Raw genomic sequence first — 19,196 nt, forward strand, 5'->3', positions numbered from 1 at the left:
CCCTGGACCTTATTAACATGTGATGGTCCATTTCTGATAATCTGCATTCTTCGAGTTTCTTTCTCACTTTATTTATATTTAATAATTTAAGTAGCTTTTCCTTTCCCTCTGATGCTCATAAAGTACTAATGTGGACAGAAAATACATTGCTAAATAATTTAATAAATACCTGTGGTATCAGTACAATTATAATATATTGTCTATACAGTCAGAACACTTTAATGGTTTTATTAACAGACCCTTTCCCTATGAGATATTCTTTACTATTCATTTCAGGTCTTAGCAAGATAATATGACACTTGGGAATAAATATGCAGGCAAGCATACCAGTGCTTGATGATAAGATGGCGAATAGCTCAACAGCAATCATATACTTACCAGCTGTGCTCAGGTATGCAGGGATGAATGACAGCCATACACTGCCAAACACAATCATACTGAAGGTGATGTATTTTGCCTCATTAAAACTGTCTGGTAGGTTTCGAGACAAAAAGGCTAATAGAAAACTTATACTGGCAAGAATGCCCATGTATCCAAGAATGCACCAGAAGGCAATGACCGAGCCCTCATTGCACTGAAGTATTACTTTTCCAGGTTGTGACTTCATATTTCTTTCTACAAAAGGTGTAAGTGTTTGTAACCATGTGACACAAATGGTGACCTGAACCAATGTGCAGACAAGGACTATAATATTAGGAAGGGTTGGACCAACATACTTCCTTAGGCTGCTATTTGGTTTTGTAGCATTAAATGCAATAACTACCATTGTTGTTTTAGCCAGTACACAAGAGATACACAAAGCAAAGGCTACAGCAAATGTTTGCTGTCGGAGCATGCATGTTATTTTGGATGGGCGCCCAATGAAAATAAATGAGCAGAGAGCACACAAGATGAGGGCCAAAAGGAGAGTATAGCTAATGTCCCGGTTGTTGGCTTTAACAATAGGTGTCTCTCTATGCTTGATAAACACAATCAAAATGACTGCAGGAAGCAGTGCACTCACAATAGTAATGGAAGTTAGTGCCATGCCCAAGGGTTCTTCAAATGAAAGAAATTCGACTGGTTTCATGATGCAGTAATCTCTTTGTTCATTGTGCCATTCCTCATCTGGACACTTTAGACACTCAACTGAATCTATGAAGAGAAGGTTTATACTGTAAATTACTCTTTGCTGCTGATATTAGGTAAATTAGGTAAGGCTTATTTTATATACAGACAGCCCCACATTTCATTTTTATTGTGTTGTACATTAAATCTTTTCACAAATACAAACCAATGCCACACAAATGTAAACCAATGCCACACAAATGCTGGTAGTTTTAATAGCCTTACATAGATTTTAAACTGTATTAAATTTAAGTACCATGTTTAGATCATAATTACAGTGATAAACGATTATGTTTACATTAATATTTATTCTTCTTTTTTAATGCTCAAAACCATAGTCAGTGTTGATTATGATGTTTGTTGATAAAAAAGAATGCAATGGACTGTCACAGCATAAAAATAAACCTTTAAGGTGGCACTTTCTTTGAATACAGCATCTCAACATCTTTACTGTAAAGGTTAAGAACATAGCACTTTTATTTACTGAATCAACAAACTTTGGAAAATCCACATTAGAGCCAGCTCATCGCAGAAAAATGGCATGAATAAGATGGGTATAAAATGCAACAGTTTTGAATAATTCACGTGTGTATTTCCATTGATCTGTCTCGGCACCTAAAGTAACTTGGCAAATACTGGACTCATTACTGTACCAAAGGACACCCTCGAGATTTCCTCTGGTCAAGGAAAATAAAAAAAAAAATGTTACCTAGGGCAAATTTCAATATGGAACAAATGGGTTTTATGACTTGTAGCCTCGAAATCAGTACTCATACAAAGTCCCTGGCATTCAGAAACAGTGCAAACATGACCATGGCCAGCCCTCTACCATTAACTGTGTCTGTGTGATGAGCCTCAATGGTCATTAACAATGCATATGGTTAGGCAAGAGTGTGCAAAAAACACTTCATTAAATATACCTGTTGTGGCTACAGTGTGGACTGCAGGAAGAGAAGGTAGTTGCATGTGTAGTAGCAGGGAAGTACAAACACCAGCAGTACTCTTTGATCATCCATGTGTGCCTTGGTCATGTTCTGTGCAACCCTGCTCACACACTAGCAGCAAGAAGGATATGTAAGGTAGCAGCATTAAAGGGCCACAATGTTTGTGTGCTGTTCTATTCTTTGGCCAAATTAAAGTCTACAAATGGAAATATAGGAAAGTTGTGAAAAGGTGGAAACAAGCAGAGGGTAAAACATTAGGTAAGGAATTAAGGAATGAGCAGTACGGAGGTGGGGGAAAGAGGAATTAGTTTTCTTATTTTGGTTCAGGTGGCCATTTTATACAGCTATATCTATTTAACTATATATATATATATATATATATATATATATATATATATATATGTATATATATATATATATGTATATATATATACATATATATATATATATACATATATATATATATATATATACATACATATATATATATATATATATAATATTTATTTATATATAGATAAATATATCTGTCTATATTTATATATGAGTCTCCTTCAAAATCTCAAGTTTTCAGTAACTAGAAATTCATATTGCCAAGACAATATCATCTAGTTCTGTAAACTTGAAACTTTTGAATGGAGATTGCATACAGTGAGGATCAGGGAATTTACCCTTTTCCCCACTGTAGTGCAATCTCAGAGTTGCTATATATAATATGCAGGGGGTGTGAGGGGCACAGGGGGTTTACACCCATGCAAAGACATAAAAAAAAGGTCAGTTTTTGTTGCTTTTTGAAGTCTGAGGTTTCAAAAACTTTGTCATATCATCTCAACAATATGCATTTCGAGTTTCTGAAAAACTTGGGCTTCTGACATAGACCTCTATATCTTTCTATATCTATATATCTATATCTCTCTCTTTCTTATATATAAAGAGAAGATAATTTGGTAAAGGTAGTAATGGAAGTAAGAGGAAGGTAAGAGGGTTAGGGTAGTATCAGAAGCAGAGAAACAAACAAGACAGACAAGACCAACAGGAGAGGTGCTGACAAAATCAAGGATGGGGAAGAATGGAAGAGGAGGCATCAGACACATAGTGGAAAGACAATGGTGATGGGGAGGGCTAGGCAACAAATAGAGGTGAGCAGATACACAAAAGTGAGGGGAAGCACTAGGATGGTGGATAAAATGGGGTGCACAGCTGCACTCCTTGCTAACCACGACCTGTAAGAGTTCTGCCATGGCTTCCACTCACCACTAGGCCCTGGCTCCATTGTTAATGCAACTATAAGGTGGTTTTGGGACTCCATGAGTCATCAGAGGTGGGTCTCTGAGCCAACTAATTTGAGCATGCAGCCACCTGTCCTGAGCAGGGCTGGTGGCAGCTATTTGCGCTATTCTGGAGTTGGAGGCTACATGGGTAGTTGAGGACACTTCTGCCTATGGTGTTGGTGGCAGTGTTTTTTTTAGCTAATGGTGATAGGGTAGCAGGGCTGAATGGCAGCAGGAAATAAATGTAAAGGAAATGGAGAGAAACAAAGTAAAAAAACTGATATATTGGAAAAATAATGAATGAAAAGGGTTGGTGGTAAGAGAAAAGTACAAATACAATGAAGAAAGGAAGATAAAACATCTCAGGGTGGCTACTAATCATGTACTATAATGCAAAGGTCATGAAACAACCACCCCATTGTAGCAGTGATGTGCCAATAATCAGCATCTAGAGAGACATGAATCCACAGCCTTCATCACCTGTAATTTTAAAGGTATTCTCCTGCTGGCATGACAAGTGACTTTTTTAACATGTCAGTCAAGCAACCATACCTGTTCATAGGTTCATAGGTATGTACTAGGCTAATGACCTTTTTAAGCCTAGCCATGCATCTCAAATCTCTGACAAGTTCTGGTACCCTTGATAAGTTTAAACGGGTTTGGAAGGTGAAACATTTACAAGTAGGGGCCTGGGAGATGAAACATTAACAGGGTGTCTGTGTCCATTATAAATATAGATACCAAACCAAGGATGAATTTCTTGTATCCCATCCAATTGTCGAAGTTGCACTTGAATTGAGTTAAGGAGAAACTCTTTTTCACATGGATGGGATGCCCGTTCCAGAGAAGGTAGTCTCTGGGATGCACACCTTTCTCTCCAGCAGGTCCTATTTATATCACAGGCAAGGTTTAAGTATTTAGAATGAGCGATTCTGGTACTGTTTGTTTTGCAGATATGCAAGAGGTCTGTCAGGATGGCATCTGGCAATGCCTGCATGCCAGGTATCAGTCTCCCCTCAAAAGCCTGTAGGCATACAGAATACAGGGATAGGGCTTTGCGGCAGTCTGCATAGGACATATTACTTATCCCCTGTATTCTTTTAATGAGGATCCTCTGCGGACATTTCAATTGTTGGATGTGCCTCATTAGATAAATACCATAGGGGACATTGTACTTAATAATAGGTCTGATGAATGCCGAATACAGTGGAAGAATGACCTCCTTGGACCTAGATGCCATTCCTTTGTTTATAAGTTGTGTAGCATAGAATGATTTCCTCACCACTGCAGACACATGATGATCAAAGGCTAGATTACTGTCTATGTGTGTCCCTAAGTCCCAGACTACTTGCTCGACTTATGGGGTGTGTTGTTAATATGATAGTTACCAGGGGTAGATGGCTTATTGAAGGATACTGTTATGTATTTCTTTGCATTTAGTTTTAGTCCATGGCTCTGACACAAGTTATTTGTCTGTGTCAGCCCTTCCTGGAGAACATTAGTATTTGTGGGGGATTCTATGACTGCTCTTAATTTGCAATCATCTGCCAATTTAGTCAGCCAGAGACCATTGATGTCAGCATTGACTTTACTGAAGTAAATGCCAAAAAGAAGTGGTCCCAGGGCCTATAACAGGCATACCCAGCACTCCTTGAGGTGCTCGAGTCTCTTCCTGTGCAACTGCACATTTTCTTCAATCTCATCAGGGGTTGTGAAGAAAGCAATGTGAGTCTATTAGACATTGCATGGTAGATTTCATGTAGATGTTCAAGCCATGGCATACTTACAGCACATAGGTGGTGTCTGCTCCCTCACCTCAGCCTCCCACAACTGGCCTAGGAGGGTAGATTTCATGTAGATGTTCAAGCCATGGCATACTTACAGCACATAGGTGGTGTCTGCTCCCTCACCTCAGCCTCCCACAACTGGCCTAGGAGGGTAGATTTCATGTAGATGTTCAAGCCATGGCATACTTACAGCACATAGGTGGTGTCTGCTCCCTCACCTCAGCCTCCCACAACTGGCCTAGGAGGGTAGATTTCATGTAGATGTTTAAGCCATGGCATACTTACAGCACATAGGTGGTGTCTGCTCCCTCACCTCAGCCTCCCACAACTGGCCTAGGAGGGTAGATTTCATGTAGATGTTAAAGCCATGGCATACTTACAGCACATAGGTGGTGTCTGCTCCCTCACCTCAGCCTCCCACAACTGGCCTAGGAGGGTAGATTTCATGTAGATGTTAAAGCCATGGCATACTTACAGCATATAGGTGGTGTCTGCTCCCTCACCTCAGCCTCCCACAACTGGCCTATGAGGTCAGGATGCCTATGTTTTAGATCAATGTAATAGTGGTGGCAGCATTGCTCACCATTATGAGTTACATCTGAAGCAAATGTAAAATCCTGTGCCAAGCTAGACCTCTGCCTCATAGTTCCACAGGGCACTGTCTCTCCTGTTTTCATCTGTGTCAACCACTATACAATGATGCTCAGCTCATTTGTGCTAGCAATAGTAGAAAAGGCTAATATAAATAGTGCATAATAGTGGTTCTACATAATAGCTGGAGGAGTGCAATATGGCAGCTCAGCTTCTTGCTATATGATGAACAGTAGCTTTGTTCTTTAGTTTATGTGGGCATTTATTTTACATTTGTTGACTGGGATAGTCCGACTGGATGCATGTCCATTTTCAGCGGAGGCCCGGGGAGAAAAGCTCCAAGGTAAGCAGTTAAGAATACAGATACAACATTTTTTTGTGTCTTTCAGCTTTTCCCGGTTAGGGGTCGCCACAGCGAAACTCCGGTCCGCTAATGATTGGCAGTAGATTTTTATGTGCCAAGTTGCCAGCTCTGATGCACAACCTTCAAGGAAGGTATGCCCATTCACGCATGTCTCCACACAGAAGACACTCTAGCTGAGAATCGAACAGGGTAACGTCATACTGTGAGGCAACAACGCTACCGCAACACCACCACCACAGTCTAATACAGATACAACATTACATATTGCAAATAGAATATTTACAGTGATTACATATGTAAGCAAGTTATACAAATTCCTCAAGTTAGAGTTAATCCCGAGTGTAAGTCAGGATTAAGTTACACAATTAAGCTGATTTAACAGTTTTTACTCATTCTAGAGAGTTAGCCGGGCTCGATACATTGACACAGCCAGTTAAGTGTCAGATGTTGTTTGAGTCTTGTCTTAAATTGACACAGGGTGGAAAGTAAAGTAATTTCAGCTGGGAGAGAATTCCAGCATCTACCTACAGAGTTGGCAAAGAGAGAGTCACCGGCTGTGTTATTAATTTTGCTAGTTTCAATTAGTAGTCTGTCAGAGGATCAAAGTGGTCTAGGATTGTTATAAGGGGTGATAATATTTTTAAGTGCAGGAGTGTTGTCTGGATTATAGAGGATTTTATAGGCCATAATCAGTTGGTTATACTGGATTAGGCTGGGTAGTTCAAGCCACCCAAGCTGGTTTCAATTGATACAATGATGTGTCCTAAAAGGCAGTCCAATGGCAAATCTGGCAATGTGGTTGTAGCAGATTGAGAGTTTGTTAAGGACAGACTTGTTTAAATTAGAGAGTAGAGGGAATGCATACAGAAGAGTTGAATGAAGGTGAGAGCGAGCTATGGCAATTTTAGCTGGAGGGGTTAGGAAGGCTTTTATTCTGTAAAATGACCCTAGTTTTTTGTTGATGGTTTTGATAGATTGGTTAACATGTAGGTCAAATTTTAGATTATTATCTATGATGACACCTAATAGTTTTGTAGAGGGGTCATGGGAGATTATTGTGCCATCATTTGCATTTATGGTAAAGGTGAATGCAGTAGACCTATGTGTTGGTGAGAAAAACAGCATTTTAGTTTTTTTGGGATTTAGGATCAGACAATGATCAGAAAGCCAGTTTTCTATTGTATTAAAGGTGGTCTGGGTAGCTGACCATAGATGTGTTGGAGATGTGGCTGAGCAAATAAGGGTAGAGTCATCAGCATATTGGATACGGATGACTTTTGGGATGACAGTTGAAGATGGAGAACAGCAGGGACCCTAGTACAGAACCTTGTGGTACACCAAGGGTGTTAGGTAGGAGGTGAGAGAGTTTGTTTTGCCAAAGGACAGCCTGCTGTCTGCCATTCAGATAGGACTGAAACCATTGAAGGGCTTTAGTATCTAGACAGAATGTTTTCAGGGTGTGGATTAAATGTTGGTGATCAGCCATGTCGAATGCCTTGGAAAGATCCAGGAAGAGGGCTAAGGATATATAATTATTGTTGCAATTATGGTTTATAGTGTTGGTAAAGGCTTGGAGGGCTGAAGTAGTGCTGTGGTGAGGTCGGAAGCCATGCTGGGTGTCTGCCATAATGTGATTCTGAGTTAGGTGGTGCATCAGTTGTCTATGAATACATTTTTCCATAATCTTTGCAAGTGGATATAGTATAGCTATTGGCCTATAATTGGATAATTCAGTAGTGCTGCCCACTTTGTGTAGTGGGATTACATAGGATATTTTCCAGATGGTGGGAATTTTAGCTTCTGTTATGGTTTGATTGATTAGTATTGAGATGGGGTAAGCAATAGCATCAGCTGATTTGTGTAGGTACTCAGCGGGGAGTTGATCAGCAGAGAGTGTTGTGGGTTTTAATTTCTTGATCAAGGTACGGATAAGTGAAGTGGTGATTGGTTGGAAGCTGAATGAGAGTTGGTTTCTAGGGGTGGTACCTTCAGGGCTGAGGGAGCTAGGAGGTAGTTGGCTAGCTAGGGCTTGAATTGTCTCAGTAAAGAATTAGTTAAAACTGTCTGAGACATCCTCAGGGGGTTTATCAATGGTAGCAGTGGGGATAGGGGTTGAAGTTTGTCCAGGATGTAGTAGCTTATTTAAACCTGCTCAAAACTTCTGAGGGCTATTTTTATTTATTGAATGTAAATTGCAGTAGTATTGTTTTTTGTCTTGTAAAATGGATTTTTTAGTTTCGTTCCTAGATTGCCTGTATTTAATGTGATCTTGGGGGTCTTTAGTAGTACGCTATAAAGCCCATGCTGTGTTTCTAAGGGTAATTTTGAGTTTGGACTCTTTAGAAAGCCATGGCACAGTTTTTGCCTTTGTTCTTTTTGAGCAAACAGGTGCAGGCGAATCAAGGATCTCAAGGAATTTGTTGTTAAAGTATACAACTGCTTCCTGTAAGGGGAGGTGTTTTAGAATAGACCAATTACATGAGTTTAGTTCTTGTTGGAGTTTGGCAGGGTCAAAGTTTTTTTTGTTTCTCAACCATTCTGAGTAAGGGTTGTTGGGGGTTGATGGCTTTGGGCTTAATTATATAGGTGGGAAGGTGATTGCTTAGATCATCAGGGAGGGTCTCAGAGGTGTACAATTGAGGGTGACTATTTATGAGAACCCAGTCAAGTATGCTTTCTTTTTGGTTAGGTTTATCTATCCTGGTAGGGGTGGTTATGATTTGGGTAAATGCATGCAGCTTAATATGGGTGTTTGGGGATTCTGAGGAATAGGTGCCCCAGTCTATGGTAAAATCACAGAGTAGTTGGGTTTCTTGGGAGTAGTGACATGATAACCAGTGAAGGGTATCTTCAAGTGTAGATAGAGTGTTACCTGGGGGAATGTACATATAGATGATATTGATACATTTATTTTTATTAAGTTGCAATTTGGTGGCAAGAATCTCTGAGTTATTAATCTGAGATGGTTGTATAGCATCTATGGTGACATTCAACTCAGATTTATAGAGAACAGCTACCCCACCCCCCCTTCCTGGAAACACGATCCAGCCTGTGTATGTTGTACTCAGGTGGTAACACTTCATTGTCTGTAGTGTTAGGTTTTAACCAGGTTTCAGATAAACAGAAAATCTCAGGGGAGTGGATAGCCAGGAGTGCATGCAGTTCATGTACCTTGTTATTAATGCTTCTAATATTGAAGTGACAGGCCAGGAGGGAGTTAGTTGACCTATTAATTGTAGGGTTATAGCCTGGATTACAGGTAGAGGGGTTATGTTTATCTGAAGTGGGCCAAGGTTAGGGTGGATATCACCACCAAGTGAGAGGCTAGGTCTATACCTAGTGATGAACTTCAGGAATGTGTTTATAAGTTTATGGTAGTGTTTGGATCTAGAGCTAATGTGTCTGGGATTGATGTATTAATAGAGTGAACAAGATGTTGGACAGGACACGGTACTGTAAGTATGGTTAAAGGTGGGAGGATTTACAGGTGGGGTAATAGTATGGCCATTCGGGATCTGAACTCCCGTGAGAAACTGGTTTTCATACAAGGTAAGGAGGTATGGGGTGAGCAAGAGGGGTAGTAAAGAGAAGTATATCATTATTTGTGATCAAGCTTGTGAGTTAAGGAAATGTTTTACCTGGTGGTACAACACCAGAAGATGGAGTGGTAAAATATAGGTACTGGAATGGGGGTGGGACAATGCCAGATGAAAACTGATGGGTTCTATTAAAATATAGATAATGGAATGGGGGTGTGAGAAATTATGCCAGACGAAAGCTGATATGTTCTAGTAAGAGGGGGAGTGGCTATTGGACTATAAATTTAGGGGTATTGAGGTGGGACGGAATTGGGGGCAGGGAGGAGTGCGAAGTGAGCCTGAGAATAGCGAGGGTGAGTGGAGCGGGGCTTTTGCAATCTACAAGGTTTCCTAAGGCTAAGGCTTCCTAGAGCCGTATGGTAAGTATTTCAGCTCTTAATTATACTAGCTGTAGGTTAGCTGTTTTTAATATAATTTTTAGTGGATTTGTTATAGTTTTATACAAATTTTGGGGTTGTTTTAAGGTTAGATATACTATTGTTAGAGGGCAGGGGATAGACTACTCTTTATTTAGGGTTGAGATTAAGCCAGATTGTAGTGGGGGACAAACTATAGGTGCTTTAGACCCACTTCAGCAAGCTTACAGTTTAAAATGGAGAACAGTATTAAGTTTTAACCTTGGCAGTTTGTAGTGGGCTGACTTCAGTTTACTGTATTCAGGCAGAGGTTCAGCAGGGTAGCATCCTTCTAGGTTATAGGTTCATAGGTTGGTACTAGGCTATCGGCCCTAGGGCCTATGCAAGCCTAGCCATAACAATTCCCTGGATATTTCTTCCCACAATATTTACTTCTCGAGGCCCCTGTCTAGCAGGGCGACTGACATGATCCCCGGGGTGAATTTCCTATCTCCCATCCAATCATCAAGATTCCTTTTGAAGAGGGCCAATGAGGCACTCTGCTTGATATGTATGGGCAGTCTATTCCAGAGTATGGGGAGTCTCTGGCTCAGGAACCTATCCCTCCAGCATGTTTTGTTCATTGTGATGACAAGGTTTAGATCCCTGGAGCGTGTGGCTCTGAGGGATTGGGATTTCTTTAAGTGGAGCATGTCCAACAGCTCAGGGTTTGACATGGCCTTGTATGTTAAGCAGAGATCGCCTCTGAGTAGACGATATGCCACAGAGTATAGCTGGAGTTTTTTTAGACGGTCAGTATATGCCATCTGCTTTAGGCCTGTGATTCTTTTAGTGAGGTATTTCTGTGGCCTTTCCAGCTGTTGCAGATGTCTTGTGAGGTACATACCAAACGGGCATTATACTCTATAATGGGTCTAATGAGGGATGAGTACAGTGGGACAATGACCTCCTTTTTTCTGGATGAAAAGCCCTTAGTGATGAGGTGTGCCACATAGAAGGATTTCCTGACTGTTGTGGCAATGTGGTTATCGAAAGTGAGACCACTGTCCACCTGTGTCCCTAAGTCTCTCATCACACTTTCGATGTTTAGTGTCCTGCCACCTATGTGGTAATTCATGGATACATGTTTTTTTTCCAAAGGGGATAACTATACATTTCTTGGCATTAAGCTTGAGCCCATGGCTCTGGCACCAGGCATCTGTTTCTGTAAGGCCCTTTTGTAGAATATCCACATAATTTGGGGATTCAATAATGGCTCCCAGTTTGCAGTCATCTGCAGACTTTGTTAGCCAGAGTCCCTTAGTGTTGGCCTGTACTTCAGAGAAGTAGATGCCAAACAAGGGTGGTCCCAGGACTAAACCCTGAGGTACTCCACTTGTCACTTGTCTGGAGCTGGATTTGGAGTTGGCTACTTTTACTGTCTGGGTTCTGTCAGTAAGCCAGTTAGCAACCCATCGAGTGATGTAGGGATTTATGCCCAGCTTAGTAAGTTTATCTATGATTCCAGAGTGGGGGATGGTGTCAAAGGCCTTGGTGAGGTCCAGATAGGCTGTGTGGACTGCCTTACCCTCGTCCACAGCTCTGGAGACTGATTTGAAGAAGTCAATCAGATTCAGGAGACAAGATCGGCCCTTCACAAACCCAAACTGGGTGGGGTCCAGTGTTTGAAGTTTGCCAACATCTTTGTTTATAAGTTCCATGATAATGCGTTGCATGCCCTTGCAAATCAGGCTTGTCAGACTGATGGGACGGTAGTTCCCGGGATCCAAGGTGGATCCTCCCTTGTGGAGCGGGATAACTGTTGCTGTGCGCCACTCAGTGGGCACGAAGCCTGAGGTGAGGCTATGATTAAACATGACACTTAGGTGAGGTGCCAGTTCATTTTGTAGTTCATGTAGTAGACAGCCCTGGATGTCATCTGGTCCCATGGATGCTGTATTCTTAGCTTTGGAGAGTGCGGTTTCTACCTGTGAGGCCGTGATTATCGGAATTTGGCAATCTTTTGGTATTGAGATGGGCCCTTTAGGGGGTGAGAGGGGAGTGAAGTTGGCACTAAATCGATCTGTCAGGATATTGGCAATATCCTTGGGATCGGTGTATTTAATGCCATTCTGTTGTAACTCAGAGCAGATCTGAGCATTGCCATTTAGATTCTTGACATAACTATAGAATGCCTTGTGGTTGTCTTTGGAATCTTTGGCAATTTTATTTTCGTAACTAGCTTTTGAGGATTTTATGAGGGATCTCAGCTTCTTACTGAGGCTGGTGAGGGAGTTTTTTGCATCCTGGGATTTTCCTCTTTTTTGCAACAGTTTCTTCCTTCTGTTGTATAGTTTGTTTATAGCAGGGGACCACCAGATTGGCTTCCTTTTTTGGAGAAGAGCATCTTGGTTCTATTTGGGATGGCACGATTCATGCACAAGTGGATGTGCTCGTACAGTGCCTTAGTGTAAGATTCTGCAGTCGAACTTCCAGATCCTGTCTGCGTGGGTGTTGTGAAGTTTGTCACTTCTGACTTCAGTAGCTTGAAGTTGGCTTTGGAGAAGTTTTTTAAGGAGGTTTCCTTACTGGGGGGTGGGGGTGGGATGTGGATGTCAAGGGTGATTTGCTTATGGTCAGACCTGACCAATGAGGGGGTGACCACTGGTGTGGAGCATCTATCTCCCATGTTGGTATTGACCAGGTCTAGGATATTGGAGCCCCTGGTGGGACAATGGATTAGTTGATCCAGGGCGTTGGAATTTATGAATTCCAAGAACCGTTGAGAAAAGGAGTTGATACCTGAGTAGTTTTCCCAATTAATGGCAGGGTAGTTGAAATCACCCAGTATTAGGGTGTTTGGTTGTATCTTAATATTTTCCAGTATGTTTAGAAAGGTGTAGTGAGAATCTTGGGGCATGGTTGGGGATCTGTAGCAAGCTACAATCAGAGAGCACTTTTAGAGATGCTAGATGAGGGGAACTACCTGGAAATTAGAGTAGAGTAAGATAATATAAATAGCTAGGAGGCAATGCAGTACTTTTATTGCAGACCAAGGAGCAGGAATTAACAAGTTTATTGGCTATCAGGGGTAGGGTTCTGTTATAAAGATATAGGAAGACATTAATACATTCAGCGCACAGTTAGTAGTTAAAGCAGTTTTTACTTAGTGTTTTATCTAGCACAGTACTTCTCATGATCTGCCATACACAGTAGGAGCAAGAAGGAAAAGTGATCTGGAAATTTTAAATGGTCATGAGGAATGTGTGTTTATTTATTTTTTGACCATATAAAAAGTTTGGAAATGGGAGTATAGGAAAGGGATGAAAAGGGACAGTAATCAGAGGGTAGAACATGAGGTAAAAATAAGGAATGAATAGGATAATGGTGGAGAAATTCTGGTAAAATTAATTTTTTTGCTGGACGGGTGCCAAATTTCATGCATGAAGAAAAGGTACTTCAGGAGTGGAAGGAACAGAAGTAAGAGGAAGGTAAGATGGAGACTTTAGGTGGCAGCAGACGATAGACAGGCTGACAGGGGTGTGTACCACAATGAGGGAAAGGGGAGCACAATGGTGATAGACAAAAAAGGGAAGATGATGATGAGCGTGGGATTAAACAGGGGTAGACATAGACAAAATAGAGTAGGGGAACACCGGGATGGGGGATAAGATGGGGTTTTGTAGCTTCACTTTCTGCCAGCTGTGATCCAAAGGGAGCTTACTCACCATCCTGGGCACAGTCAGCACTGCACCCTGTCTTAGGTGGTGGACACAGTTCTGGACAGGAATGTCACTCAGTGTTTTACTGCAAAAGTTCTCTATCTGGCTGATTTGAGCATCTAACCTCCAGATAGTTATCTCCCCCACAGTGTCTGCCAGCTGCTGAAGGGTGACATCACCACCACTGGCACTGCTACTGCTGAGTATGGCAGTCCCAGCATCAAATGCAGAGCTGCTTGTAGTGGGTGGTGTGGGCAGGGCAGGAGATGTGGAGGCGACTGTGGCAAGGTGGGACCCGGTGCTTCTGGAGGTGGTGGTGGTAGTGCTGCCACCTGTGGGGGATCGAAAGGCTTTGCTTGAGAGATGGGTATGGGTGGTGTGGACAGGGCAGGGGATGTGGAGGTGACTGTGGCAGGGTGGGACCCAGATGTTGTGGGTGTTTGTGGAAGTTGTGGTGGTGTTGCCACCTGTGAGGAATTGAAAGGCTTTGCCAGAGAGGCGGGTGCAAGTCTAGATGCTGCTGCATATAACAGAATTGTAAATGGAGAGAAATAATTAATAAACCAAATAAATGTAGGTAATAGAAAAGACAGCAATGATGACTGTGAATGAGAGAGCAGGTCACATGATACAAACTAAGCTGCTATATATTTTATGATGATAAAGTTACATGTAATATATATGGATGAGCAACAAATACAATTAACCAAGGCTGTTAGCATACAAAAATGAGAAAGGAGCATGAACTCGCAGCTCTCATCACTTGTATTCTAAAAGACAAAATGTCAACATGTTGATCTACCTGGACAACCCAGTAGGAGTGTGCAGTCCAACACAGAGTAATAGGGTGGTAAAAACAAATTTACAAAAAGAAAAATGTTGCTCAGGCATACATTCCCCCATAGCTACTATAATGGAAGGAGACAAGTATATTGACAAATATCAATAGATAAGGTAGAAATTAAAAAGAAATATGTAGCTTATACTTATTTTTCACTTCTAATCTTGTAGTTAATACAATGAAGTAGACACTTCAAAATAAAAATTGTATCAGGATGCACATGGCGGGGGGAGGGGGCAGGATCTTAACACACATGTATTGTCACAATATGACAGCAAAGGCTTAATATCTTAAGCCATTTACCCAATTAATTGGAAGGATGCATGGACACACACACTTGTAATATCCATCAGTCATATTGCTAACTTTAAAGTATGGAAGTTATCACTGAGGTGACACTGATATTTAAAAGCTCTACTATAGGAAATTGAGGCTATACTATCTTTAATATTAAAACATGAACATTATGAATCAAGCATAGCAACCCTGATGCACTCTTAGCTGCTCCAAACACCTCCTTTGCAGCTTCCTATACTCTGAAATCACATCATGGGCCATGGAGAAAAAAACAGCACCGAGTGAGATTGTAGATGGCATGCATTTGTCGGGTTATACGTGTAGCTAACATTAAGTTCAACTCACAGCACATAGCTGGTGCCTGCCATCTAACTTCAGGCTCCCATTGGTCTAGAAGGTCTGGATGTCATTGTCTCATGTCAATATAATGGTGATGTCACTGTTCTCCTGTTCAAGGGATGCCAGTGGCTTGGGTGACTGCCTAGGTTAAACTACTCCAGGTTTACATCTTATACTGAGGCCCTTCATATTGCTCTTCTGCAGGATCCTCTGGTGGTAATCCTTATGCAGGAAGTTAATAAAGAGTTTTGTACCCCACACACAGACTTCCTCTGTGCTCAAAAAGGAGCACTGCCCCCTCCTTCTCCAGCCATGATTCATTCCCAGAACAGTTCTTACCTGTACCAATTGCTGCAGAATGATGGGCGTTGACTGGCAACTCATTTGCTTGGCAGATGGCCGGCTAGGCTAATATAGGTAGTGTATTATTATGGTTCAGAACAATACTTTAAGATGTGAAACATGGCAGTCCTGTATCCGTGTTTATGCTGTTAGCAAAGCAGAACTAAAGTGACTTATGTGGAATTAGAGCTCTCACCTAAAGGCATGACATGGACTGCACAGGTGCATAAGCTGTGCATGCCATAGGCTGCATATGGCATTGGCTGCACATGTGCAGTGCTAGCCACAGGGACCCAGGCACGTGCACATCCTTGAGGACAACTGAGCATGATGCTCAGCAGGTTTCAGGTTTTCTCTTTGCACAAATTGAGTGATTCAGAAGTAATAATGAGTGAAACTGTTTATAATTTTATCTGGTGACTAATAAAATCATTGAAACCTGGTAGGCGAATCTGTGTGATATAAGCATGAGGGGAGGCACTGAGCCTCATTGTGCTAAAGAAGAACTCAAAGAAATTGCTGAGCCTGCAGCAGCTGTACCTGAAAATAATTGTTAAGGGCAAGTAAGGCTCTGCTTATACAAGGTAAATGCTACTTTTTATAACAGCATTTTGTCAAGTACAGCTGTTTTCAACTGCTATTATAGTTGTTGACATAATTTGAAGTAAGTTTGTCACTACTTGTAAGTGTTTTGGGAAGGTTCATTGAGAGGGGAACTGCAAGGGCTAAACAATTGTTAGGATGAAGGATTGTTAAGCATTACAGTAGACACATCCATCAGCACATACTCAGAACACAATTCCACACTTTTTAGATGGCGTTGAGATATCACTTTCAATACAAAATGCCTGTTGTGCACATTATAAATTTATGTAATTAGGACATTTAATCTTGAGAGAAAACAGTCATGTCATCTTGGTCAGTTGGAATATTATAGATATTGTTTTTTGGGGGAACATTTGCTCAGTAAACTTAAGTCCCTGACATTACTTAAAGACTATCGATAGAGATATATAACTGCCAGCCACACAAACAGCATGCTATTTGGACAAGGGGAGACTGCTGGTGTAAGGATTTTGCAGGGCACTCATGAACAAGGATGTTAATTCCACTGTCTTTCATACATACAGAGCAATGCCTAAAAAACAGGGAAGCAAAAACACACTGCAGACTGTAAAGAAAAGACGACATATGCACAAAAGTTCTGCGACGCAGATAACGTCAGTCATCATCATCATCATCATCAACCTCCTTCTTCCATTTTTTTTTCTATATGGGGTTGGGATGTCATGTTACCTGTTAATGTACCTCTGTATTCAATACCACACTCTTGCTTTCTTCGATACTCATGCCTGACTGTCGCAGATCTTCTCTCATATAATCCATCCAACTCTTTGCTGGATGCCGTCATTTCCTCTTACCGTCTTCCTGTCTGTCTCAAATCTTCTTCACCAGATTATCTTCTGTTTTTCTGCACATGTGCCAAAACCACTGTAACCTGTTCTCTTTGATCTTTTCTGCAATTAGAGCTGTTTTGGCTTCTACTCTTATGTCCTCATTTCTTCGTCTGTCCCACAGTGGGCATCCTACCACCCTTCTCAGACACTTCATTTCCATCAACTCTAGCTTTCTCATCTGGTCTGCCTTTACTGCCTAGGTTTCTGTGACATACAGTAGTACTGGTCACACCTCTGTTTTGTACACCTTACTTTTCAGCTTCTGTGGTATCCTTCTGTCATACACTACACTACACCTGACACTCTATGCCAGTTAGCTGCAACCCCTCTGATTCTAGCTTTGACCTCTTCATTCAGACTTCTCTTCTTCTCAACCACCCCTTCCAGATGCTTGAAGCTGTTAACCTGTTCCACTATCTTCTCTTCTATCTCAGTTCTCTGTTTCTTCTGAAATTCCTCAGTTTTCTGCCATTGCCACTATCTTATCTGGACTTAGTTTCATCCTATGTGCCTTCAGTTTTGCATTCCATTCCCCTATCCTTTGCTGAAATTCTTGCTCAGAGTCTGCCTGTAATGTCACATAATTTGCATACAGCAATTTTGTTGATCTGTCCCCTCCAACCTCTTTGCTAATGTAGTCCATCACCAGTATGAACAGCAGTGAGATTGGAGCTGAACCCTGGTTAAGTTGTCCTCACACATGCTGTTGCGAGGCACTGCCATTCTTCTTCAATTCCACATATTTTCTCTTCTTTTTAGGATGCTAGAACCCAGAGTAATTAATTGAACTATTGTGCTTTCTCTCCAGTCAACTTCCAGGTCTTCAGCCTGGAATCTATTGACCTTAGAGCCCTCTCTGACCATTGCTTGCAGCTGATTGTGGCAACCAGTGGTTTATGCTGTGGGATGACTGTTACACTGGGGATAACTTTGCGATCACTGATTCTACCCCAGTGCCCTTTTTTACTAGGAGGAAGTCCACCTGAATTGCATATTGGCCAATCTTGTATGTGATCTTGTGATATAGAAATATATCTAAGTATAGAAATTTGAGATGTATCAGGCAGTTTTGCACATTCACAAGGGCATCTTGGCTCAGCACAGATCAGCACAGCTTGCCCACAGATATCTGAGGTCTACTTATGTGCATATGTTGACATAGGAATTCACATACTACTATGATTTGTAGAAATAAGCATAATACCTTAATTTGCATATAAAATCTGCAAGTAAACTTTTGTTTGCCTTTTTCGGCTTTTCCCAGTTAGGGGTTGCCACAGCGGAACTCCGGTCCGCTAATATGATTGGCAGTAGATTTTTATGGTGCCGAGTTGCCAGCCGACGCCCAACCTTCAGCGAAGGCACGCCCATTCATGCATGTCTTTCGAATGCTACTTGACCGCGTGGAGGACATGCAGACTCCACACAGAAGGCACCCCAGCCGAGAATCGAACAGGAGAACCTCTTGCTGTGAGGCAACAATGCTACTGCTGCACCACCGCGGCTTAAAAATCTGCAAGTAAACTAAGGCTCAGTATTAGGCCCCCTACTCTTCTCAGTATTTACGAATAACCTAAACCCCTCAGCCCCACATGCCTCACTCATTCAATATGCAATGATTCAACAGTACTATGAGCTGCTACTATCATACATGAACTCCAAACACTAACACAACAATTTTTCCTAGCTGTAGAGACAATCTCCCCTCTAATTCTGAACCCCCAAAAAACTAAACTCATGATATTCCAAACCACAAAATCAATTGTACCCACTACCACATTTAACATTGTTTCAACAAACAACACCATAACCTCCCCTCGCACCAAACTTCTTGGAGTTGAAATCAATTGCAACATGTAATTTGACATACATATATCCTAAACTATAAAAAAAAGTTCACAAAAAACTTGGAACACTATACATAAACAAACACTACTTCACAAAAAATACTAAAGCTACTATAGCCCAATCCCACCTGATCTCAACACTGCTCTATGCATCCCCCATTTTCACAAATCTAAGAAAATCTGTGATAGCAAAACTTGAATCCTGTTGCAACAAAATAGCCAGGTATGCCACTAACTCACCCTTTAGATCGTACCACTATAGAGCACTCAAACAACTCAACTGGCTGAAATTTCCCCAACTACTACTTTTTAACCAATTAAGCATGGCCTACAACATTTTCTATCAACCAGAG

General features: G+C 41.4%; 1 protein-coding gene across 1 annotated transcript in view; it reads right to left on the reverse strand.

Annotated features, from left to right (window-relative positions):
* Window positions 1-208: 208 nt before the first annotated feature.
* LOC122816205 (vomeronasal type-2 receptor 26-like) overlaps window positions 209-19,196 on the reverse strand; it is a 189,495-nt gene continuing 170,507 nt past the window's right edge. The window contains exon 5 of the mRNA XM_044088953.1: window positions 209-1,134. Within this exon, the coding sequence (XP_043944888.1) occupies window positions 209-1,134 (926 nt within the window). The remainder of the gene's footprint in view (window positions 1,135-19,196) is intronic.

This window comes from Protopterus annectens, chromosome 12.part0 (genome assembly GCF_019279795.1).
Source record: "Protopterus annectens isolate FY-2018-M chromosome 12.part0, PAN1.0, whole genome shotgun sequence".
Classification (NCBI taxonomy): domain Eukaryota; kingdom Metazoa; phylum Chordata; order Ceratodontiformes; family Protopteridae; genus Protopterus; species Protopterus annectens.